The 25948-nt window shown below is 44.9% G+C and overlaps 1 protein-coding gene across 1 annotated transcript in view; it reads left to right on the top strand.

The window, feature by feature from the left end:
- The window catches only part of LOC310703411 (uncharacterized protein), a 74908-nt gene that overhangs the window by 36993 nt on the left and 11967 nt on the right, over positions 1-25948 (top strand). Inside the window, exon 6 of the mRNA XM_083495781.1 lies at positions 2359-2465. Within this exon, the coding sequence (XP_083351907.1) occupies positions 2359-2465 (107 nt within the window). The remainder of the gene's footprint in view (positions 1-2358; positions 2466-25948) is intronic.

Raw genomic sequence — 25948 nt, 5'->3', positions numbered from 1 at the left:
ACTTTAAAACATATAAAAGTTAAACTACTAAAACAGATTAAAAGTACCTCAACTTTCTAAGCACCTGGGTACCTTGTCTAAACAGGAATAATAATAATAATAATAATAATAATAATAATAATAATAATAATAATAATAATAATTTATTATTTATACCCCGCCCACTCTGGGTGGCTTCCAACTGAATATTAAAAACAATACAGCATCAGACATTAAAAACTTCCCTAAAGAGGGCTGCCTTCAGTTGTCTTTTAAAAGTAAAATACTGTATTTTTTGCACCATAACACTCACTTTTTTCCTCCTAGAAAGTGAGGGGAAATGTCTGTGTGTGTTATGGAGGGAATGCCTGCGGGTGGTGGGGGGGGATCTGCTGCAGTCGTGAGCAGAGGATCCATGGTTCCCCTTCCTTCCCTCCTCCGTGGTTACACATGGATCCTCAGGATTTTTGCATTGGGCTACTCCAAACTCACTGTCAGATCACATGTCTGTGGCCACAGCATGAACCACAAAAATCATATATCCACTATTTCGTTTAGAATATTTTTTTTCTTCTTTTCCTCCTCTAAAAACTACGTGCGTGTTATGGCCTGATGCGTGTTATAGAGCGAAAAATACGGTAGTTGTTTAACGCCTTGGCATCTGCTGGGAGGGCGTTCCACAGGGCAGGCGCCACTACAGAGAAGGCCCTCTGCCTGGTTCCCTGTAACCTTACTTCTCGCAATGAGGGATCCGCCAGAAGGCCCTCGGCGCTGGATCTCAGTGTCAGGGCTGAACGATGGGGGTGGAGATGCTCCTTCAGGTATACAGGACCAAGGCCGTTTAGGGCTTTAAAGGTCAGCACCAACACTTTGAATTGTGCTCGGAATGTTCCTAGCAGGTGCCAAAATTAGTACATTGAAGGCGCCTGCTTGATCTCAATAAGCAGGGAGTTTCAAAGTCTAGGCACTGCCACACTAAACTATCGAGTTCTTACAAACGCAGAAGCATCATGCTTCACTTCCTGGTTACTTGAAGAGATGCAACAGTAATGAGAGTTCCTTGGGATTTATGGGATGGGGCGCCATTTCATGTTAATGGGCAAGTTTGCAGCTTTTAATATTCTGTAGCCATCCGGACCTTGGTACCTAAGCACAAATGAGTTGGCTTTATGGGAACAAGACAAAGGTTTAAAAATATACAGGTGTGGGTGAAATTAGGCATCAGGAATGTGTACAAAAACAATGAAGTTTGCCTCCCACATCTTTCCAGATGTTGAAACAAGAAAACAGTCTATTAGGCAGTTGTAATTCTTCTTTATTTGGTTTGGTGTTTGGATTAACCTTTGCCTGTTTTTTCTACCTTGGACCTCTATTGCAACATTTGTCCAGGGTTCAGAGGTGCTCTCTCCAAGGTGTTAATTTTAAATTTTCTTTATAATGTAAACATACCCACTGAGCATTCTTTCATTATTATTATTATTTATTATTATTCGGGGAAGGCTCGCCCCAATCACAGTTCTGTTCACTTAAGCCCACTGCCTTACAGATCCCGAGCAAAAGAAATAAAATAAAAACACATTTCAGTCAACAGGACGTGTTTCAGCCAACATGGTGGTGCTGCGAGTAATTGAATTAGTGGCGGTAGCTGTCATTCCCCCACAGGGGACTGATTCAAGGCAGATGGCAATAAAAATGACATTATATAACACATCTTATATGTGTATAAATACACACAAACACACATATATAAAGGATGGAACTTTATGAATCCATGCGGATTCTGCAGCAAGAAAAATTATTACCTGGGCAGAAGTCTCTTCTCAGGGACCCAGTCCATAGAAAACATTAAAAATGCATTTTATATATTCTTCTTATGTTATATATTGACATCCATTGTTCATTAGGTTCTGTGTTGAAAGCTGCCCTGTGGTCTTTCGATGAAGGGTAGTATCTAAACATTTAAAGACCAGTCAGTCGATAGTTAAGTATGAGTAAGTGCTTATTCATATGGTAAAATGTTAAGCACTTTGGTTTTCAGAACTGAAATATACAAGAAACAGCAATCACTGGTAAATCTTGGTATGCAACGAGATGCTCTCTAGCAAAGGAATTCTGATGTGTGACTCCTCATTTCCCTTTTGAAGGAAGACTCAACTGGCAACAGGGAAAAGGGACTGTCTGGATTTTTGAACAAGGGCAAGAACGGTATTATTTCACCTGAACCACTTGTCATCGCCAAGGCAGTTACACACAGCTACCTCCAAGTTCTTAAAAAAGAAATTGTCCTCCACAACCAAAGTTTTGGGTGGTGGCTTAACATGCCTAGTGGATTGGCAAGACTGTGGGACTCCATCAAGATTTTATCTCTATTTTCCTTAGCCACTGCCATCAAATATGCTGAGCTCTGTGGTCCCTAGTGGCTTCACTCTGAGTGTCTCTGGCAGGGCTCCTGACTATGATGGAGAGTCTTCATCTTCTGGGCCAAGGTTAGTGTATAGTATTTACCTCCAACTTTGCTACAATAATTAATATTCATTAACCCAAAAGGTGTTTCCATATGTGTCTCTGGCAGCCTAACAATTACAGAGGTGTAGGTTTTACAAAGAGCTCATAGCTGACTGGTCAGACTGGGAGAACGATAATACAGTCTCCTTTATTCTATTATTCTTGGCAGTGGTGCTTGCTTCATTTTTCTTTTAGCATGCATCTCTCTCTCTCTCTCTTTAAAAAAAATAAAAAAGAATCCTAAAGATTGCTGCCCACTACAAATAATGAAAAGTAGCTGAGTATATTGAGCTGGTGACTCTTGAGTGCTATACATCAGTGGCTCCATATCTAGCTGTAACCTCATCTGAGTGTCCCTTCCTGACAGTGGCATAGCATGGGTTGCCAGCACCCAGGGCAAGGCAGGAGAAGCATGACCCCCAACACCTCCCAGACCATCACCAAGTTAGCCCTGGGACCAGTTCAGTGGGGAAAACAGAAGGATGTGTGCCTACCGCTCACCTGGCAGAATCAGTGCTGCTCCAATGGAGCCCAGCGGTGGAGGTTTCACAGCCCAGGAGGAGAGCCATGAGGACAAATGCTGGGTGCAGACAGATCACAAGAGGTTCCTGCATGATTGCATGGCAGATGAGGGTGGCTCTCTCAGGAAGCCACATCTCCAAAGCACCAGCAAGATGGTTCAGTCTCACCTCTTGCCTGCCTCCTGCCTCTGCCTCTGCCTCCAGCCGGCCTGCCAAGTGGGGTGAATGTGTGGCCGGCCTGTAGGCAAGGAGTGGCTCAGTGGGAGGGTTTCTCCAGACTGAACTGGCCTAGCCTCATGGTAGGAGAAAGCCACCAAGGCCTGGCCTCCACATCCATGCTCTCCCCACCTCCCCTCCTGCACCAAGTGGAACATGAAGTCCTAGAGGACCCAAATAGATATTATTATTATTATTATTATTATTATTATTATTATTATTATTATTATTATTATTATTATTTTCTGGGCTGTCAGAGTGCATGTGACCCCACATTACATGGAGGGCTAAATTGTAGATTCCAGAGATTGAACGTGAGACCATCTGCAAGCAAAGCACATTCTCTACCACTGAGCTATGGGAAGAAGTTTGTTTTGGGGTTGTTGGACAGTCCCTGGGGAAAAATATTCCTCCAACTGCAAGTCTATATGAGCCACTCTTTAAACTAAAGGTTAATCTAAGGTTTGTGTGGGTGAGGAATTCCCTTCTTCTTCCTCTATAAGCACAATTTCTCCCAATGACTCTTTAAGAGTATGAATGAGTTGGACGTTCTCCGCAGCTGCAATGCTTGATAACAGAACTTTTAATTAAGAGCTCCCCCGTCAAAAAAAGTTTCTACTGCAGCTTTGACTGGTTTAGTTTTACCATCACTCCTCCTGACATGCTTTTCTTATGCTAACTTGTTGGTCTTGTGATGGTGGCATAGTAAATAATACTCCCAGCTGGGCTGAGGAGCCTTCCAAACTGATCCTAGGTCCTGGTCTCGGCGGTATTGCTAATGATTACACAGCTGCCCACTAGGCTTCTCTAATATAGGCTCCTGGGTCCCGCTGCTTCAGAAAGTTGCAATAAAGTTTATTTTCATTTGAAACAAAATATATTGGGATCATTGTCAGAGCAACCCCAGAGGCTTGCAGAAGGGGCCTACCATGCAACGGCAGAATATTAGAAGCCCTGGGGCTATTTGTGCTGCCAGGGCAGCGGAGGTGTAATTTACCTATTCTTCCACTGTGCTTTGGAGGAAAGAAATCAAGGGGAAGGGTCAAAAGATCCCTTACAGCAACACTGTGCAGCCACAAAGCAGCCAGGCTGGAAAGAGTCGGGTTCTTAGCTAGTATAAATACGTAGGCACGGTTGCTACATTGGTTTACAATAGCGGTGGGTAAAGCCCAGAGTTTGTCAGGTTTTGTCAGGCTGAGCCACCAAGCCAAGGAAGCCAAAGTTCAGGCGTTCTCTAAGTGTAAAAATGGAGAAGAAGAAATGAGACGGATGGTTCACCTGGCAATGCCCAGCTTTGTTCTCAGGAAGTTCAGATCATCAAGGAGATTAGCAGGAAATGGAAGATGGATCACTGCATGACGGTTGCTGCCCGATTGTTTTGTTCTGGGATACAGTAGTCCTATAAGCCGCAGAACCCAAAGCACTGCTTGCTGGGAAATGTAGTCTAACAGCAGGAAACAGGACAAGGGGACACATTTGTCCATTTTTGTTCTCCAAGTTTCTCGTTTCTCCTGTCTAAATTCAGTGCTTCACATTTGCACAATTCACAATTAAAAAAAAAATCCTCATGAAAATACAGCAGCGTTTTGGTGCAAATTTTCTCATATACATACAGTGGTACCTCAGGTTAAGAACTTAATTCGTTCTGGTGGTCTGTTCTTAACCTGAAACTGTTCTTAACCTGAAGCACCACTTTAGCTAATGGGGCCTCCTGCTGCCGCCGCACCACCACTGCACAATTTCTGTTCTCATCCTGAAGCAAAGTTCTTAACCTGAAGCACTATTTCTGGGTTAGCGGAGTCTGTAACCTGAAGCGTATGTAACCTGAGGTACCACTGTATATAATTTTGACTTATACACATTTTTTGCAATCTCCCCTAATATAATGTATATTTGAACGTTAATTTCACCAATACGTGCATTTTATGCTCGTTTTAACCCCAGTATATACATTTTTGTACACTTTGCAACATTTGGAGAAGTGCAAATTTGAAAGGATGGCTATGTTTTGGTTCTCATATTGTTTCAAAAAAGTGAGAATTTGATAGATTAATCTTTAACTGAGAACTGGATTGAATGTCTTCCGCATTCCTAGCTGAGACAAATCCTAAATCTGTCCGAAGCAGCCACTTGTTTTGGGATTCATTCAACTCTGCTGCACACCCCCAGTCACAGCTGTCAATGTTTCCCTTTTTTTAAGGGAAATTCTCTTATTCCGAATAGGATTCCTCGCAAGAAAAGGGAAAAGTTGACAGCTATGCCCCCAGTTCCTACATTGCTATTTGTTAGTGTGCAATTCTCCACAGCCCTTTCAACTCTTGGTCAGGGTAAAAGCACTTTCCTGTAAGTTGGCTACTTGCTCTGCTGTCGTCAACATGTTTTTTATATGTCAGGTTCGAAACCAGAAGTGAGAGATTTATGGATGGGGCTCGGTGTCCAGCTCTGTTGAATGTGGATCCAGAAAAGGGATAAATGTTTACCTTTGCCTTTTCCCTTCTGAATGGCAGGTACTTTTTATTAGCCTGCCCTCTGCACTTTAAGAGGAAACAAAACTCTGAGAGGTGAATTCCTTTCAATTTCAGTTACCTAGTCTATAAATAAATTCTCCAGTAACCATAGGGAAGGCCAAGTCCCATACAGTTGACCAATGGCCTTTCACCTCCTTGTGGCCAAAAGCCACCTGGCTGCCGATTGGCTACTGACATGCCGTAGGAAGCAAATGTCTCACAGGCAATGGTCCCTTTTATTTTTAGCCTTCCCACAAACATTAACTTCAACACACCTATCGTCCAATGCCCATTTTATCCCGAAAAGGATACTCTTTCCACAGGTGGCTCCCGAACCTTTGACCTCAAATGGCTAATTAGCAGCCGAATACCACTCGGTTCACACCACCATAAAAAGAAAAAATCCCTCCCTTGCAAAACTTTCTTCTTTCCTAGTCCTTGCCCTGCAAATGAACTACAAAAACATAAACAGATTTTTTTAAAAAAGTGGATTCAAGCTGGGATGTGCAAAATGTTGTCTGGCCACATAGAGCAGGAAATGAACAATTTTGGGTATGTACCGTCAGACACCCAGAGAACTGTATTCCTTTTTCATATTATTGAAATGCCAGGCATGTGATTTTCAACCACTGCAAAATTCTGAAGCTCCTAACACCTAGCAACTTCTTTGTTTCTTCTCCTTGACTCCTACAAGCAAATCATCAACTGGATACTTAGCTACTAATTAATTAAAGTTTGAATTAGAAGTGGTCTCAGAATTCTGAACAAATGTTTTTTGTTTCGGGAGGAATCCTATACACAGGAAGCTGGTGTAAAGCAAGCTGGTGTAAGTGAAGCTACTCTAGAGTTACACCAGATCCTAACTCTGTTGGGCAGCAGAGCATCTGCTGGCTGAGCCAGCCTAAACCTGGAAGAGGGAGAACATTTTTAAAAAAATAGTGCATGAGTTTTTACCTCAAGTTGCCAGGTCACATGATATATCAGGACAGACTTAGGTTCCAGTCTAAGTCATCCGTCTCTGGTCCCACCCCTCAAACACTCCTTTTTCAGGGCTTAGACCATCTTAAGACCCACTGGGCTCAGCTATTTTCCTGGGTCCTGGCTGAACCAGGATGAAGGACAAACACTGGCTGAGCTGAGGAGAAGGGAGTTAAGCTAGCATTGCCAGACTGTTCTGGGAACCTCACAGTCCAACCAGAGATCCGCTGGATCCTAACCTGCTCATCCTGGCAGATCTTGCTATAGGATTGCTCCCTCTGTCATCATTGCATCAGCTTTGATTCCCATTTCAGCTCTCATATAACAGACCATGAGAATATGAGTCGCCAACCAAGAGTGTATAGAGACAGCGCCATGTTTTGAGCCTATCTCTTAGTCATCTCTCTCTCTCTCGTAAGAGGCATCAGTTCTGAAGTGGGGGAATCACTACCAGAAACAAGGGAAGTCTTTTACAGTCTATAACAGGGACAGGACTGACCACTACAAAATGGGAGCAGCTGCACCGTGTGAGTTGCCAGTGATGGGGGAGGGCAAGCTGCCACTGGTGCCACCTGCGTGCCCCCCGCCCCCGCTGAAATGAAGCAGAGCTGCACTGTGCCACCTGCCTGCCTGTGCAGGGGGGAGTCCTGCCAGGTGTGTGGCCCTTGGCAGATGAATTCCATCGATGCCCACAGAGAGGAGTGCCCAGCCAGGTCATGCTGAGGTCATCCTTTGCCCCCCTCTGCACCCACTCAGTGTGGGCACGGGCTGCTCCACTGCCTTCACCAGGGCAGGATAGGGATCCCTGTGGAAGCTGGTGCCTGTGTGCCTTCAGAATTTTGTGCCCAAGGGCCACAGCCCCTCTGGGGGCCCCTTACGCTATGCCACTGAATGGGCGTAATTGAGACTCTTTGCCTGTTGGATTTGGGTCTCAGTTGAGCAGTTGTTCAACACACAGAAACCCTTCTGGAGAGAAACAGTCCCAGAGTCCCAGAGTGTAAGTCCCCAAAAGAAAACAACAACAACAACAACAACAACAACAACAACAACAACAACACAGCCCTCCTTCTCAAATCGGCTATTGAAAGAAGCAGCGGTGGAAGCTTTCCTTGCGTGTGTTGAACGAGAAGAATGGAGAAAGGAGAGGGATATAAGCCTGGCTGATGCGCTCGCCAATAAACACTGGTGCACATATGTATTCTCAGTGAAGACACCTGCTTCAAACATTAAACTCGTGAGCTGGATCGTGGTGTCTGTATAATTGAATTAAGCTGTGTGTTTTCTTCAAGTGCCAGAGAATTACTCCTATCCAGTGATCAGGCTCCAATCGAGAGGACACGCTTTACGAAAGGCACACACTTCACAGTCTATTTCCTGTTTTGCCGTGATGTTTTAATCTCGGTGCGGGAAGACCAGAAAGCAGTCAGATGGGACAAGGGGCTTGCAAAATAGAAAAGCAGTCGGTTCTCTGCCTCAAATTGCCCAGTTCTTGAGGCAGGATAGGGGCATAATCGGTGGGGGCAGCTGCACATTTTGCTGCTGTTTGGCACCCGCCGATGGAACGGGAAGTCCACGTCACCGTTAAAACTCAAGTGTGCATTTAATGATTTCAGGGCCTGAATCAACCGTACGATGTAAATCATGCTTGAGGCGCTTGAAGGCCCTTCTCTTTCTTAGCAGAGAAGTCACAAACGGGAAGAGTACATCACTTCTCCAATCAGCACCCCAGCTAATTTTTAACGCAGAACACATGGCGGCTTGAAGAGGTTACAGAATTACAGAAATGTCATTATAGAATCTCCCTGTGTTAACATGTATCATCTGTCACATAATTGTTTGTTTTACAACCCACACCTATAGCAGGCAAAGTGGGGTCTATTTATATCTGTTCACAATGAGTGCCTTTAATTAGTATTTCATGCAACTGGAACATGTTAAAAGATGTCATATATCTGGCCGGGGCTGCTACATTCCATATGAATTTAGTTAAGATGTTACTTACTAAGGTCTTGAAATTGCAGAAGTACCTGGCTCTGAGAGCGAGCTTCATGTTCGGCGAGAGCTGTAGCTAGAAAGGTGGGTGTTTCTTTAAAAGCAAAACAAAAGGGCCTAATGACAAAGGAGCCCGATACAGGCTGACAGACTGCAAAGAGCATCAGTGCAACTGAAGACCATTGACAAGTTATGTGGGAAAGCGTGTGTCACTGTAGCTTGGTGGCTCTGTTGAAACTGGGGAAACAGCTCCAGAGACCAGAAGAAGAGAAGAGTTTGGATTTGATATCCCACTTTATCACTACCCGAAGGAGTCTCAAAGTGGCTAACATTCTCCTTTCCCTTCCTCCCCCACATCAAACACTCTGTGAGGCGAGCTGAGAGACTTCAGAGAAGTGTGACTAGCCCAAGGTCACCCAGCAGCTGCATGTGGAGGAGTGGAGACGTGAACCCGGTTCCCCAGATTACGAGTCTATCGCTCTTAACCACTACACCACACTGGCTCTCACATTTGGAACCACATGAGGAGAAGACAGGGCCAGCCTCTATGCTATTCTTCCAAGAAAAAGAGGTGCTGGAACTCACCATGAACACCTCCCTCATTCTCTTAGAATAGCAATGGTACCCACCTGAGAGGTACCAGAACGGAGTTCCGGTGAGTTCTGGCTGGGGCAGGGGAGAGCCCTGGATGGCCTTACCGAGCAGCAGGGTGAAGGAGCCTGCTGAAGCCCAGGAGGACCAACAGGTTAAGCCAGAAATTGGCACCTGAAGGCTGCAGCAAAACCTATTAAAGTTGGGTAGAGAAGCATATTGGTTCTGCTTCGGACAGCAAAACCTCTTTGGCTGGAACTACAAGAAGGGCCACTTCAAAGTGGGACAGGGGTTTGGGAACATGGTAAGGAAAGGGTTGGGCCTGCCTCACCATGAGTGCTTCTCCTCTCCTCGCCTTTTTCACGGCAAAGGACCATCTGTCTTTGAAACCATTCTACTTTGAGCTGCAAATCCTTTTCCTACTCCCTGATGTTCGGAGACTCTTGCTACTTACTCCAATAAAAGGGAACCTGTGGCCCTCAATATGTTGTTTGAGTCCGGCTCTCATCTCCAGCTGCTCAGAGTCAAAGGTTGTGTGTGTGTGTGGAGAGAGAGGCATTGGAGAACAGAACAAGATGGCTAGATGGCTTTTCCTGCACCCCCTAGCTAGCCTGCTGCCCTCAGGAGCGATGGCAAATGTTGTTGCCTCACCAGTGCAGTCCAATTGGCTTCAGTACTTGGAACTGGGGGATGTGGGAGTGCCATCTTGTTTTGTACATCAGGAAGCAAAATAACTTAGGCCAGCGCAGGATTCTCCTTGCAGTTGTGAGTGGGGAACTGAGGCTGGAGCTGGCTGCATTGTGTGGAGGATGTGCTTTTCATTCTGTAACCTGGCCTTTAATTTTACGATTGGTCAACATATTGTTCTCCTCCCTGGGTGCGGTGATGAGTTGCAGAGGTGAGTGAGGCATTCCAGACAAAACTTGCATCATCAGCAACAGCAGCCAACATGAATACTTTTTGCAGAGCCCAGCGATATGAGAGTTGAGTATTGAAATCATGAGTGATAAGGTGAGATTCACATCGCTGTAGGCTTGTCACTTGTTCTCCAACTGCTTGCTTGTTGAAGCACATGTGCTCTTCTAATTGTCCTGGTACTTTTTGCCCTATGCATGAAAAACTCGGTGGTTCTTTTAGCGAAGGTGAAGACACAAGATGCTGAGGGAGCAGCTGGAGGGCATAGAGGTTATGGAAATTTGCCAACAGGATCAAGAAGTACGAGAGATGTTTCCTCTTATAAAGTGCGTTGGGAGCCTCTAAGACCTCCAGAACAAAGAAAAGGGAAATTACAAATATATATTGGATTTGGGAGGGATTTGGGCAGCTGAAATGTGTTAGGTGCAGCCTTACAGTGACTTATTAAGAAGGCAGGGCTCAGAAAGCAGTACTTAGCACTTTCCCCAGCTTCTGCGAAACTATTTATAAAGAGTTAACTATAATTAGAATTTTTTTTTAATAATAAAAAGTGGTAAAGTTCTTTTTTTTGCTTTTACTTTTTTTAAAACAAATGGGCTTCGATCCAAACTGTTTTTACTGGGTAGCTCTGGAATGTTAATGTAGAACATACGCAATATGGTTGTAAACTGAAATAACGAAGAAAAAAAATTAAAACCACATCGTACTAATATTTGAAAAGAATAATGATAATTATATTAACCACCAGTTGGGAGCCAGCCTATGCCTCTGGGAAATTGGAACCCACGAGGTGTGATATGATACATTATTGCCCCCTTTTTAGTTACTCGAAGCCAAGCAGAGAATGAATATTTCTTTTACAGAAGGACAGAATATCTCTTTAGTCAGTTAATAATTCCATTTTTTAAAATCTACTTAGATTTTACTTTGAGCATTGAATAATGTGGGATATAGAAACGAATGGTGTAAACAGAGAGGCGTGCAGTCCAATGGGTTTTTGGGTTTTTTTTTACTTAATGGTGTCCCTTATTCTAGTGGAAGGCTCTTTGATCCAATGATGGTTTCCATCAGTGGAACACGGAAGGAGGCAATTTCTGCTGATTCTTCCTCCACTGACAGAAGCCTCCACTGCATCAAAGAGCCTTTAGTCCACAAGAAGGACACCACTTGATATAATCCACTGGAATCTGCCTTATAATGAATTAGATCATTGTTCCAGCTATAGTATTGAATATACAGACTAGCATCAGCTGTCCTAGAAACAGTCTTTTCCAGCCCTATCTAGAAATGCTGGGGATTGAACCTAGGACCTTCTGTGGAAGGAAAATAAGATATGTGACCCACGTGTGGGTACTTAGTAAAAGAACCAGCTGGATGCCTGGGATCCAAACATTCGGCTCTTCAGCAGGAGAGAGACCCCAGTTACAAAGTTAAACAGCAGTATAGCATGGGAATGTAGGCAGTTAGACCCTTTTTCATATCCTGTTTAGGCTGCTTATGATGCTTGCCCCTCTCTCTACACCTCTGGCAATGAATAGAACACACACACTGTTGAGTAAGTTTAAAATGTTTTACTTACAAAAATCCAAAGGTCTGAGTCATGTGTTATTCCATGCAGCAGCAAGAACACACGTAGAATACTCTTGGGTACAAAATAAAGAAAGATGGTTTCAAACATGTACAGCCTTCCTTGTTGATTACACAGTGCAAAGAAGAATGGAGGAAAGAAAAGAGAAGAAGCTTCACTTCCTCCAGGAAGTCAGCGAGTGTGATTTGAGTCTTGCAAAACAACTCTTAACTGCTTCATGCGCTAGCATTCATGCATAGTTATGTTTCAATTTTCTGACACCTTCTGCATGCAAAACATGTGCTCTACCACTGAGCTATGGCCCTTCCTCTTGTTAGTGCATGACTTCCTATGCAAACATATAATTCCTCTCTTCCAGTGGCAATCCCCCTTCACTTCAAGAGCTCAATGCAGTGAAAATATAGAAGTGGCCCTTTCATTGTAGTGAATGGATAAACATCATGCAGATGAATTCTGTCTGTGTGTGCATAGGTGATTTCAACATGAGGCAGGATAGCTGAGACCCCTTATTGCTTGTTAGGCTGCTATTTCACCAAGTTTTTGAGAGAGCTCAGGCTTAGTTTGGTCAGAATCAAGTATACACTTCCAGGGTTGACACTAAATACATTACTTCTGGTAAATGAGCCACCGTAGTCCTAGATGACCATGAAAATTTGTGTCCCAGGCTTTTTAGACTTGTCTAGCCATGTATTATAGGGACGCGGGTGGCACTGTGGGTTAAACCACAGAGCCCAGGACTTGCCGATCAGAAGGTCGGCGGTTCGAATCCCCGTGATGGGGTGAGCTTCTGTTGCTCGGTTCCTACTGCCAACCTAGTAGTTCGAAAGCATGTCAAGTGCAAGTAGATAAATAGGTACCGCTGTGGCGGGAAGGTAAACGGCGTTTCCGTGCGCTGCTCTGGTTCGCCAGAAGCGGCTTAGTAATGCTGGCCACATGATCCGGCAGCTGTACGCCGCCTCCCTCGGCCAATAAAGCGAGATGAGCGCTGCAACCCGAGTCAGTCACGACTGGAGCTAATGGTCAGGGGTCCTTTACCTTTACCTTTTAGCCATGTATTATCTGAACCCAAAGGGGTGCAATGGTTACCAGCGGCAGTGGCGTAGCGGGGGGGGTGCAGGGGGGCCGGCCGCACCAGGCGCAACATCTGGGGGTTAGGGGGCGCAAATCCATGGGTTAGGGGGCGCAAATTACTTGCCTAGCCCCGGGTGCTGACAACCCACGCTACGCCGGTGATTTTTTTTCCAGCTCTCCTACCTCACTATTCCAATTTCTTGTTTATTAAATATTTGAGTTGATTTGGTCGATCTGGTTACTAGGAAAGGGGCAGTTTGCATCCTTATCTACCCCAGTCCTCAGGTTTGGTTTTGTCACTACCACTAAAACAGGGCTGGGGGTCTTGTGGGGAACAAAATTGGGGGAAGGGCTTGTATAGGGATGTGGAAGAAATTTGTTCAGTTCCCCTTTTGCAGCAAACCAACCAATTCCTTTTTTCATATAAATTTTTATTAATTTTCCAGCACAATTGTACAATTTTATCCAAATTTTAACTCATTACTCTTTTTGGACTTCCTTCAGTTTCTCTGGTAATCATCCGTAATTACTCTTCAATACGCATTCCCTTCATTGTATTGCCATTTAACTTCCCTCCCTTTTCTATTTCTTTTTAACAATACATCTTAAACTTTTACAGTGCTTCTTGAAACCCCACTAGCATTGTTTGCACATCACATACATTTGCAAACCAACCAATTCCAATTCTGCTGAATGTGTCTAGATTGGAACATTTACCTGGATTTTGCAATGCCTTTTCAGTGCCCAAAAATTGTGTGCCAAAATACATATTTCATTTTTAAAGTGCATACAAAATGCACTTTTTACAGGGAAATAAATAAGTACATTTCACACAAAAGGGGTATGTTCAATTTAAATGTGGGCTTCTCTGTGCATTTTTTAAAAAAATTGAACAAAACAGAATAGAACCGACCTATGACTGAGTGCCCATGAGATGGGGCTGGGCTGCTCAATTCATTGCGAGGGTCAGATCAGCCCTCCTCCCAACCTGAGGTTTGGCCATCCCTGCTCTACAGTGTCACCAATGAGATCAGAGGAGTTCCTTTATCTAGTTGGCTTCTCCCTGAGTGTAGTTCATGACAAATGCCGAAATCAACACATGACACAAGAGGGAATGGGTTGCTATGCAACATGAGTAAGCCTCCTTGAATGCAGCCTCCAAAATACGTTCCTTCCCACTCCAGAGAGTTAATTTTTTATACATATAACGTGGGATGAAGTAGCAGAGCACGCACACATAATCTCCACTTAACTCTCTGCCCAGAAGCCAACATGTACTCATGGACTTACAAGGCTTCCAGTTTATGAAAAAAACATTTAAGTGTTTCTGTTACACACTTTGGTTGCCATGTTAACTTGGCTCGCTTTGCCCTGAAACAAACCAAAAACACCTCCTTACATACTTGCTTTATGACATTTTCTCCAAATGCCAACAGAGCCATTTTATAGTGAATGTAGGATATGGCAGGAGACTAAAATAACACCATATTCTCTGAATGCTTTAATCTAGGTTGAATAATTTTATGATTTTTTAGACGTTTGTAACTTAGCCCGATGGGCGTAATCTAGTGCTTACGGCACTGGGGAAGAGAAGTTATGAGCAGCGCACACTGAGATTATACTGGATCAAATAACGCCGGGCTTCCAAGGGAAACTAAATCTTTTTAAAACCCTCAAACATCAGTTTAAACTGTTAACTTTAATTTTATTTTAAATTCATGTCAAAGTAATTGCATCAAGCTGGGATTATGGTACATTTTTCTCCCATTTTTGACTTCTTCCTGGGTTTAACTGTTTCGTGGGATGGCAACTCGGCAACTTCCCTGTCAAAAGCAATGCTGCCATCTCTCACCTGTTGCTTGAGGCTCAAGACACTGTTGAAAACTTTGCCATGAGCTGACAGGGCCACAAAAGTGGTTTGTGCTGTCAGATTTAAGATGTGTCCAAATGGCTGTAATTGAGGGAATCGTATTCGCTGCTCCAGTGTCTCCAGAGCCCACAATCGTATACACAAAAGAAGGGATTGCAGATGCTGCTGAAACTGATCCACAGGGCCCAATGAAAATTGTGCAGGCTCCTGGGTTGGTTCTCCCACAATAGGCCCAGTGCAACATTTTGTAAGATCATGTGTGTGAGGAGGTATCCAAGGAGGGCAGTTCTCACATACATGTACATTGTTACTTAACCTTCAATGTCTCACAGCAAAGGCCTGGTTTACATATGTCTCAGAATGAGGTTGGTTCTGATCTGACAGAGACCTTCAGTGGTAGAATGAACTATAAGCTTGTTTACACATTACACTGAGCACAGGCACATGATGTCTCTACACATCTGCAAGTGTTTGTGTGTACACTTGTTGATTCGTATAGCTCAGTCATTGTGTAAAAGGTAAAACAGGCATGGCCAAACTCGGCCCTCCAGATGTTTTGGGACTACAGCTCCATTCATCCCTGACCACTGGTCCTGTTAGCTAGGGATGATGGGAGCTGTGGTCCCAAAACATCTGGAGGGCCAAGTTTGCCTATGCCTGAGGTAAAAGGTAAAGGACCCCTGGACGGTTAAGTCCAGTCGAATTCAGCTATGGGGTGTGGTGCTCATCTCCACTTTCAGGCCAAGGGGTTCTTAATTCCCATCACCTCCAGCTATCATGGTCAATGGCCACAAGGGATTATAGGAATTTAAGTCCATTTACCTATGTTGAGGCACATGTTGGAGGCACAAGACCCAAGCCCTGATTCCTGCCACTTTTCCAAACAGGTGGTCTGTGTAGCCCTTACAAGGTGGGTACCTAGTAAGGTGCTGAACATCATATATAGTAGCATTTATACACCTAGCATTGTGCATGAGGATCTTTTGATTGGGGTCAATCCATTTGTGTTTTAATGGACCAAGAAAAGCAAGATCCACTGACATACCTCAAAAGATAAATTCAAGGGATCCAGGCACTGGGGAACGACAATGTCCATAGTTCTAAGATAAAAGAGTACTATAAAAATGGAAATTATGATGAGGCTATGGGGACCTAGGTAAGCTAGAATGTGGTTCTAAGCTTGTTGGTGGAAGTGAAGGGTACAAATCTAATGTTGATAGTTAATATAGGAGTATTCTGGGCATCTTACAACTCCAGAATCATAGAGTTAGTGAGGTAGGAGGTCCTTTCTCCCCTAGAGGAGGTCCAGCAGGGGCAGAAAGATTAATTTTGCCCTGGCAAGGTGGATTTTTTCCTCACGGAACAATCTGATGAGGAAAAGCAACTTGATTAGGTACTCCTCTCTAATGGTGAGGGAAACAGGATAAAGTTATTCTTTTTTTCCTCTGTTCAAAGAATGAATCCAGCACATAAATACTGTCGTTGCACTGATTAGCCTTGTTTTTATGCTGAATTAATGATTGTACGCATTCCTGCCAAGAGAAAAACTTTGGTGATGAGTCATTAAAGGCTGCTGGGATGTTTATCAGTGATTTATTTATTTTTTTCAGAGGGGGAGGTTTAGTGGTGGAATTGTGGCTAACGGAATTAACAGAAGCTTTACTTGTGTGATGCGCACATGTTAGAGGGGAGTGAGAAACCCCACCTTGACCTACTCACATTTGCTTGACCATCTGTATAGTCCCTAGGCATGTGCAGAGTGTGTGCCTGTACATGCTGATGGGAACAGAATAGAAAGCATGATCCCCGGCTGCTTGTATGATTCTGTGAGCATGCAGTTTGTACATGCCCAGGGACCACATAGATCAGGGGTGGAGAACCTCTGGCCCTCCAGATGTTGAGGACTCGAGCTCCCATCATTACCAACCATTGGCCAAACTGGTTAGGGCTGATGTGAACTGGAGTTCAGCACTGTCTGTAGAAGGTTCCACACACCTAATACAGAGAGACTGGAGAGAATTCACCACTACATTCCTGCTCTAAACTTTCAATTAATCTTGTGCATGTGGTGTGAATATTGTAGCCCATCCTTCCTCACTAGTGAACCCAGGGCATGGCATCACTCACAAATTCATGGACCTCAGAGGAGCTGGGGATCCACTGTGAAGAGGATTCCCTCACAGTGAATGCCGCCTAGGAACTTGAAGTTGGAAGCGCCTTCTGCCCTGGTAACTGCGACATTTGTTCACGTGTGCCTGATCTTTCTCTACAACATTGAATAATGCTTGACAACTATAAAAGAAAATACTAGTACAGTGGTACCTCAGGTTAAGGACTTAATTCATTCTGGAGGTCTGTTCTTAACCTGAAACTGTTCTTAACCTGAGGTACCACTTTAGCTAATGGGGCCTCCCGCTGCTGCTGTGGCACCACCATGCAATTTCGGTTCTCATCCTGAAGCAAAGTCCTTAACCTGAGGTACTATTTCTGGGTTAGCAGAGTCTGTAACCTGAAGCGTCTGTAAACAGAAGCATATGTAACCCAAGGTACCACTGTAAAAACATAGGCACCAACTCATAGGGGCCCAGGTCCCTTTGGGCCTTCCAATAAAATATTTGAAGGGGCCACTCCCCCCCCCATAAAAAAGTTGATGGGCATTAGTGCCTTTCTTTCTTTTCCATGATTGGACTTGGTTTCCCAACAAGCCCTGTAAATGAAGTTGTAAAAGGGTTGTTGGATGCCAACGGAGGTGGGATTGGGCAAAAACTCTGCCATCATTTCTTATGGCCCTTGCGATTGGAGCTACAAGGAGTATGTATGTGGGCCTCCTGCTGCTGCCGCACTGCCGGAGCATGATTTCTGTTCTCATCCTGAAGCAAAGTTCTTAACCCGAGGTATTATTTCTGGGTTAGCAGAGTCTGTAACCTGAAGCGTATGTAACCGGAAGCGTCTGTAACCTGAAGCATCTGTAACCCAAGGTACCACAGTACATGACACTTTGATAAAGTCAGGCCACCTCTTACAATCCAATAATATAAAGCAGTGGTATCCAACATGGAAGCCATCCAGATGTTGTAGACCGGAGCTCCCACTATCCATGGCAATGGATCATGAGCTGATGGGACTTGTTGTATCACAACACTGCTGTGTAGCTCAGTAGGTTAGAGTGTGGTGCTGATAACACCAAGGTTGCAGGTTTGATCCCCATAAGGGACAGCTTGCTATTCTTGCATTGCATGAATAGATGATCTTCAGGGTTCCTTCCAACTCTATGATCCAACGAGAACATCTGAAAAGCACCACATTGGCTACTAAGGGTGCACTGAGAGTAGAAGGCGGACAACTGTACCACTTTTTGCTTTCCTTCATGAGGAAACCATGCTAAGTGGCCAGCAATTACCCTCTTCCTAGCGAACATGAAAGGCGAGCAGATGAAATGATTTCAAAAATAAAACAAAATCCCTCCTATGACATAGCCCTTTGCTTCATTTGTTTGCTTTGGACCAACTCAGACCTGTCTGAGTGAGTTTCTGGTAGTATGTATTCGTTGTTCGAAAACAACGCAAGACAGTCTGGTGAAGAAGGTGATCAGTTTCTCCACCAGACCTGTAGGAAAAGGCTGGGAGGATTTGACTGGGGATGACCTCAACAGGATGAGGGCACATTGGACGTGCAAGAGTTTGCATTCCCTGACTGGGACTGGGACTTAGGCACATCATGCATTCAAAGCTCATGACTTCTCCCCCAAGAATCATGGGAATTATAGTCTACAGAGCAAAAATTCCCAGATGCCTTAACAAACTACAGTTCCCAGGATTATTTGCAAGGTGTGCTTCAAACGTTCGCAGCCTCAAGCCTTAGTATCCATCTATCGAGAGTGGTTGCTCACTATTTTTGATCAGGAACAGCTGTTGAGAGGATTTTCAAGCTGCAAAGACTTCTGAAGGAAAGGGGGAGAAGAGACTAAATGAGACTGAGGCCAGATTAAAACTATTTTAATGGACTGACAAGCCAATACAGTGGAACCTCGGGTTAAGAACTTACCGTATTTTTCGCTCTATAAGACACACTTTTCCCCTCCTAAAAAGTAGGGGGAAATGTGTGTGCGTCTTATGGAGCGAATGCAGGCAGGAGGCTCTGTCAGAGCTCCCTTTAAAGAGTCGCATGGAACATGTTTGCGGGTCTTGGGAGCTTTTCCCCGAGGAGGGAGAAGGGCTGCCCCCAAGAGCCGCGCTGCCTTTAAAGAGGAGGAAAGGCAGTAAGCTTGCTTTCGCTGAAGCCAGAGGGCAAGAGGGATCGGTGCGCACCAATCCCGCTTCCTCTCATGGCTTCAGGGGTAGCCCCGCAAAGCCTCCTGAGCGAAGATGGGGGAGCACTCCCTCTTAGCTCAGGGTGCTTTGCGTTCCTTTCTTATTTCTTGTTTTCCTCCCCTAAAAACTAGGTGCATCTAATCGTCCGGTGCGTCTAATAGAGCAAAAAATACAGTCATTCATTCTGGAGGTCCGTTCTTAACCTGAAACTGTTCTTAACCTGAGGTACCACTTTAGGTAATGGGGCCTCCCGCTGCCGCCACATGATTTCTGTTCTCATCCTGAAGCAAAGTTCTTAACCCGAGGTACTATTTCTGGGTTAGTGGAGTCTGTAATCTGAAGCGTCTGTAACCTGAGGTACCACTGTACTAAAGTAATATAAATAATGGGATAGAACAATTTACTCAGAGGTATTTCTCAATGTGATTGGCAGCACTTACTCCCGGGTAAGGACTGCAACTGGCCCCTCCCCAAAATTATGGCATATATATATATATATATATATATATATATATATATAGCAAGAAAAATATATCAGTATGCTTAAGAACAATGAGCTCGGCTGTGATTCAGAACAGTTGAGTATTTTTACCCTTAAATAAATTAGGTTTGTTGAATGTGATGCTGGTACCTCAAGTATATCTTGTATGAGCATTGCATTGTTAACAGCAATGCATTCACTCCCTTTGAAATCACTAAGACTTTGTGAGGCTCTTTTGTGAAGCTCCTCCTTTGTGATGCTCCTCCTATGATTATATGCAGCAGACCTAAGGGGGTCTAAGCCCAAGGCATACATACATGCATCTGTAATGGTGGCTGCAAGCAAGTGCAATTCTGTTTTACACGTAGGAAAGGTATGGAATCCGGAACGTGTGCAGAGGAGGGCAACCAAGGTGATAAAGGGTCCCAGTGGCGTAGCATGGGTTGTCAGCACCTGGGGCAAGGCAAGTAATTTGCGCCCCCTAACCCGTGGATTTGCGCCCCCTAACCCGTGGATTTGCGCCCCCTAACCCCCAGATGTTGCGCCCAGTGCGGCCGGCCCCCCCTGCACCCCCCACGCTACGCCACTGAAGGGTCCAGAAACCAAGCCTGGAACTGTTGAGAGAGCTGGGTACGCTTAACCTGGTGAAGAGGAGACTAAGAGAATATATCCCAAGGGCTGTCACACGGAAGATGAAGCAGGCTTGTTTTCTCCTACTCCAGAAGGTAGGACCCAAGCTAATGGATTCAAGTTACAAGAAAAGAGATTCCAACTAAGCATCAGGAAGAACTTTCTGACAGTAAGAGCTGTTTGACAGTGGAACAGACTCCTTCAGAAGGTGTGGAGTCCCCTTCCTTGGAGGTTTTTGGGCACAGGTTGGATGGTCATCTGTCTTGGATGCTTTCATTGGGATTCCTGCACCGCACTAATAGTAACATGTTAACGCTAATATTGTTTTATAGATATGAATGCTGTCATACTTTGTGACTCCTTTGATTTTTGGTGTAACTGTGATGTTTATCTTATTTTTTAGTTGTTTTGTTAATAGTGTTACATATATGGTAATTGTATTATTTGGGATTTGGGATTGTTCTACTGATGATTTGTTAAGTATTCTATACGATTTATGCTGTATTTGTGGTGTTCCATTACTATATATATATATATATATATATATATATATATATATATATGCTTTCGTAGATTTTCACGGGTACAGGAATGCAGGTTTTGGTGTCTTCGGGTGTCTTCCCGTGTAAGAGTTGGGGTGTCTAGGCGACGTTTCGACGAGGTCTCACTCGTCATCTTCAGGCTGGTGCTTTCGGCTTCTTGTTACTGGAACAGAGCAGGATCTCAGTGTTTGAGTTCCTATAAATACTGTTGAGGGGTGTGGTGTATAGCCTCCAACGTTCTGGGCAGAGAGGAAGTTCCCAGGTTAGTGTGCCTTTTCTTCTTTTGTTCCTTAATTACTTGAGGGATATCTTGAGTGATTTCTTGAGTGATATTCTGAGTACCACTTAGGTGGGTCATTAGGTGTGGATTAGTTGCTAAAGCTTTCGTGTCTTGACCTCTTGAGCTTGTGAAGAGTTTTCCTGAGAAGATGGCTGTACTGCACTTAGTTGTGCTCTGGCTTGGCTTCGTGTATAGGGGCGAGCTGTGGTTTTGTGTCCTGTGCCAGCCAGATCTGTGTAGGGATTGCAGGGGGGTGCAGCATCCGGAGGTGCCACTATGGTTTGGCTACTGGATGGTGTCTGTAATTTATCTGTGGAGAGGGTCTGGGTTTGGGTCTGGTGTGGTTGATTGGTGATGGCGTTCTGTGTGCCTCTGGTTCTGGTGTCGGTTTTTGTGGGGAGGGCTAATTTCCAGATGTCTGGCAGGCGGGACGTGTCGTCACGCTTGTTCATGTTGTGAGGGTGTTTCTCTATCTCGATGGCTTCCATGATTATTCTCTTGTGGTGATGTTCCATGTTAAGGAGCAATTTGGAATCTGCAAAATTAATTTCGTGTCCTGTTTCTTTCATGTGTTGGAAAAGAGAGGAAGTTTTTTCTTCTTTTTTGACGGCATTCTTGTGTTCTGCGATACGTGCATTTATTCGTCTGTTTGTTTGTCCAATGTACGTGGCTGGGCAGACTTTGCAGGGTATTTCATAGACCCCTTGGTTTTCCAACTGGATTTTATCTTTGGGGTTTCTGAGGATATTGGCTATTTTTTGGTTGGTGCAAAAGGCTGTTTTGATATTGTGTTTATGGAGGATTTTGCTAATTTTATCTGTAGTGCCCTTGATATAAGGAAGGAGGGCCATGCCATTGTTTTCTTCTGTGTCTTGGTTTTTGGGGGGTGTTTCTTTTTGGATTAGCTTCATAACCCTGTTTTGCTGGTATCCATTGGCGATTAACACATTTGAGAGATTCTGTAACTCAGTTGTCAAGTGGTCTTTGTCAGCCAGGCGTTTGGTTCTGGAGATGAGAGTCTTGGCTACGGAGTTTATTTGTGCAGGGTGGTGGTGGTACTCAGAATATCACTCAAGAAATCACTCAAGATATCCCTCAAGTAATTAAGGAACAAAAGAAGAAAAGGCACACTAACCTGGGAACTTCCTCTCTGCCCAGAACGTTGGAGGCTATACACCACACCCCTCAACAGTATTTATAGGAACTCAAACACTGAGATCCTGCTCTGTTCCAGTAACAAGAAGCCGAAAGCACCAGCCTGAAGATGACGAGTGAGACCTCGTCGAAACGTCGCCTAGACACCCCAACTCTTACACGGGAAGACACCCGAAGACACCAAAACCTGCATATATATATATATATATATATGTCGCTTTGGGATTTATTTGAATAAAAAGCAGCATAGAAATGTTGTTGTTGTTGTTGCTTAGTCGTTTAGTCATGTCCGACTCTTTGTGACCCCATGACGAGAGCACACCAGGCATTCCTGTCTTCCACTGCCTCCTGCAGTTTGGTCAAACTCATGCTGGTAGCTTCAAGAACCACCTCGTCCTCTGTCGTCCCCTTCTCCTTGTGCCCTCCATCTTTCCCAACATCAGAGTCTTTTCCGGGGAGTCTTCTCTTCTCATGAGGTGGCCAAAGTATTGGAGCCTCAGCTTCAGGATCTGTCCTTCCAGTGAGCACTCAGGGCTGATTTCCTTCAGAATAGATCGGTTTGATCTTCTTACAGTCCATGGGACTCTCAAGAGTCTCCTCCAGCACCAGAATTCAAAAGTATCAATTCTTCGGCGATCAGCCTTCTTTATGGTCCAGCTCTGACGTCCATACATCACTACTGGACAAACTATAGCTTTAACTATACAGACCTTTGTTGGCAAGGTGATGTCTCTGCTTTTTAAGATGTTGTCTAGGTTTGTGATTGCTGGCATAGAAATAGAATCAATCAAATCAAATCAATCATTTCCTGCACTGCCTACTTTTGGCATGTGACACACCCACCACCCAGAAGGTTTGCCAGGAGCAATGGGACCCACAGGCCAAAAGATATTCCCCACCCCTACGATACACACTTCGTTAGGAGTGGCCTTGCAATGTAAAGTACGTGGTTAAGTATATGATTTACCTGATCCCATTGAAATAAGAACATAAGAAGTGTCGACTGGATCAGGCCCATGGCCCATCTAGTCCAGCACAGGGACCAACCAGTGGCCACCCCCCCCAAGTGTCCCGATTTTCCAAGGACGGTCCCAGAATTACGAAAGCCATCCCAGTTTTTGATCCTGGAATGTCCCTATTTCCCCCACCAACAATGCTGCCAAATCACAGTGGTCACAACGATCCAATACATTTCAAATATGTAGGTCCCCTTGGCACAAATGAAAGAATCCTGGAAAGTGTAGTTTCTTAAGAGAGCAGGAAATTGCAGCTCTGGGATGGGCAAACTACAGCTCCCAGCATTCTTTAGACCGGGCACCCCCAAACTTGGCCCTCCAGATGTTTGGGGACTATAGTTCCCATCATCCCTGACTGCTGGTCCTGTTAGCTAGGGATGATGGGAGTTGTAGTCCCAAGATATGAAGAAGAGTTTGGATTTGATACCCCACTTTATCACTACCCGAAGGAGTCTCAAAGCGGCTAACAATCTCCTTTCCCTTCCTCCCCCACAACAAACACTCTGTGCGGTGAGTGAGGCTGAGAGACTTCAGAGAAGTGTGACTAGCCCAAGGTCACCTAGCAGCTGCTTGTAGAGGAGCAGGGAAGCGAACCCGGTTCACCAGATTACGAATCTACCGCTCTTAACCACTACACCACACTGGCTCTCACATCTGGAGGGCCGAGTTTGGGGATGCCTGCTTTAGAAGAAGCCATGTGCTTTAAAATATGTGACCTGGGACTTTCAAATGTTCTGTATCGATGGGATCGCACTCACAGGATGAAGATTGGGCCTCAGATGGAAAAGGGAGTCAGCCGTATGGAACAGCAAGCAAATATTTTCTAATCGCCGGCCTTTGGAAACGGGGAAGGAAAACCTATTCAAAATAAAGCCTCTGTTCAAAATAGCTGGACCTTCTCGTGCTTCCCAGCAGGACCCAGGTGCAAGTGGCTTTGTGGTTAGCGCTTTGGCTCTCCTACTCGGCACGGACATTAGAGAAGCTCTGAAAGATGCTTCGCGATCCCAGATGGAAATGTGACCTGTCCAGAAGCCCCGGCGAAGAGATTCTTGTGGTCTCCGTCTCCATTTCAGCAAAAGCGAGGCTGAGGAATTATCAGCGCCGTCTTCGCCGGTCCCTCTGTTTGATTGCCTTTCCAAGGCAAACACAAGCCAGGCACGGCCTGGCAAAGGAACGCAAGGGCAAGGTGGAGTGGATGGGGGGGTAGAATTAAGGACTCGCAGCAGCTGGGGCTCGCATCCCACCAAGCAGGCCCCCTCCGTGATGTGCTGTGACAAGCTGTTTTGGGAAGGCTCGGTCGGTACTAAAAATTGCTTGAATAAATAAAGCTGCGCACGCTGGAGAGGTCTCCAGTGACTGCATTGTTTCGCGAGCCGCACAGTGCTGTTCTAAGGATTGTGTTCCCCGGGTGGAATTTAATTCCTCCCCTTTGCATGTTTACCTGCATGACTAAATGAGTGCCAGAGGCGCGAGGCCGTGTGCGAACTCTGCGGTTGCCAGCTCATGAACAGAATTCTATGCGCTTCCACGCGTCACCAGTGGCGTCCAACCGCAATGAACCCGTCGTCGCAGTTCCAAATGTTGCAGGGGGGGAGAGAGAGAGGCCGTGTTCTGGAATGCTCGGAACTTTTCAGAACTCGAGCCTTTGGATGCAGCACTTCCGAAAAGCTCCAAGCTGAGGCTGCCAGCAGCGTTTGAATCCAGTTTTCCCCAGCGGCTGGACTGGAATTTGTGATACGGGGCCATCCTTCCAGCTGAATCTCTGCTGGCTGGGAAGGTGAATTAGGGGCAGTGATAGGAAGCTGCTCCTCCTTTGTCCCTCAAGGGCATTGAAATATACTCGGAGTCGAGAGTGGATTTCATGTTCTTTATTCAGCTCATAGTGGTGAGGAGGAATGAAAGTCCCCCCCCAAAGTATCTGCTTTATATACATTATTTACACAATGGGCTGCACGTGATTGGCTAATTCCGGAATTCTCCTGTAGGCCAATCAGGTTGTGGGTTCACTTCCACCTGGAGCTGGATTGGGTGGCTCCTGCAGACCAATCATACTGCTGCATTGTTCTAGGACCAATCGGACTGCTGCATTTTGGATCCTATTGTTCTAGGACCAATCAGACTGCTGCATTTTGGATCCTATTGTTCTAGGACCAATCAGACTGCTGCCTTTTGGATCCTATTCAACTCAGTACATAACAGGCATTTTTGAGTGTGGGCAGCTCAATAAAGTCAATCAAAGGGAACATTGCAAACCCAATAACTGCTGGGATGAGCAAGTCAGGAGCCAGCGGATCTCTGACTCAAGTTGCTCATTTCCTTGTTTATTTGTTATGGCATTTATAGGGACTCAATCATCATTTAATCCCCACCACAACCCTGTGAGGTAGGCATAGCCGGGCTATGCTGACCTATGCCCTACAGCCAGGCAAAGCTGGAGATATATATGTTGTGATTTTATGTTGTGAACTGCCCTGAGATCTGCAAGTATAGGGTGTTATACAAGTTTAATAAATAAATTCATAAATGAAATGTGCCAGTTTAGCACCTCATCCCCAGCTTAGTCAGGGCTCAGATGGCTGAACCAAGAGCAAAAGAATCTTACACCAGTGTAAGACCTGATCACCAAAGAAGAAGAAAGACGAAGGTGTGGGTGTGTGAAGTAGCAGGATGCCCTTGTAAAGCTAAGTATATAAGTATATAACTGCAGCATTTTGTTGCAGGCTCCCACTACTTCACATACACCTTTTTCTTTCTTCTTCTTTGGTGATCACTCATAGCCGAGTAAGATTGTCTTCCATAAA

The sequence above is a fragment of the Podarcis liolepis genome (genome assembly GCF_965112155.1).
Source record: "Podarcis liolepis genome assembly, chromosome: 3".
NCBI lineage: Eukaryota > Metazoa > Chordata > Lepidosauria > Squamata > Lacertidae > Podarcis > Podarcis liolepis.
This window is presented reverse-complemented; position numbering and strand designations above follow the sequence as displayed.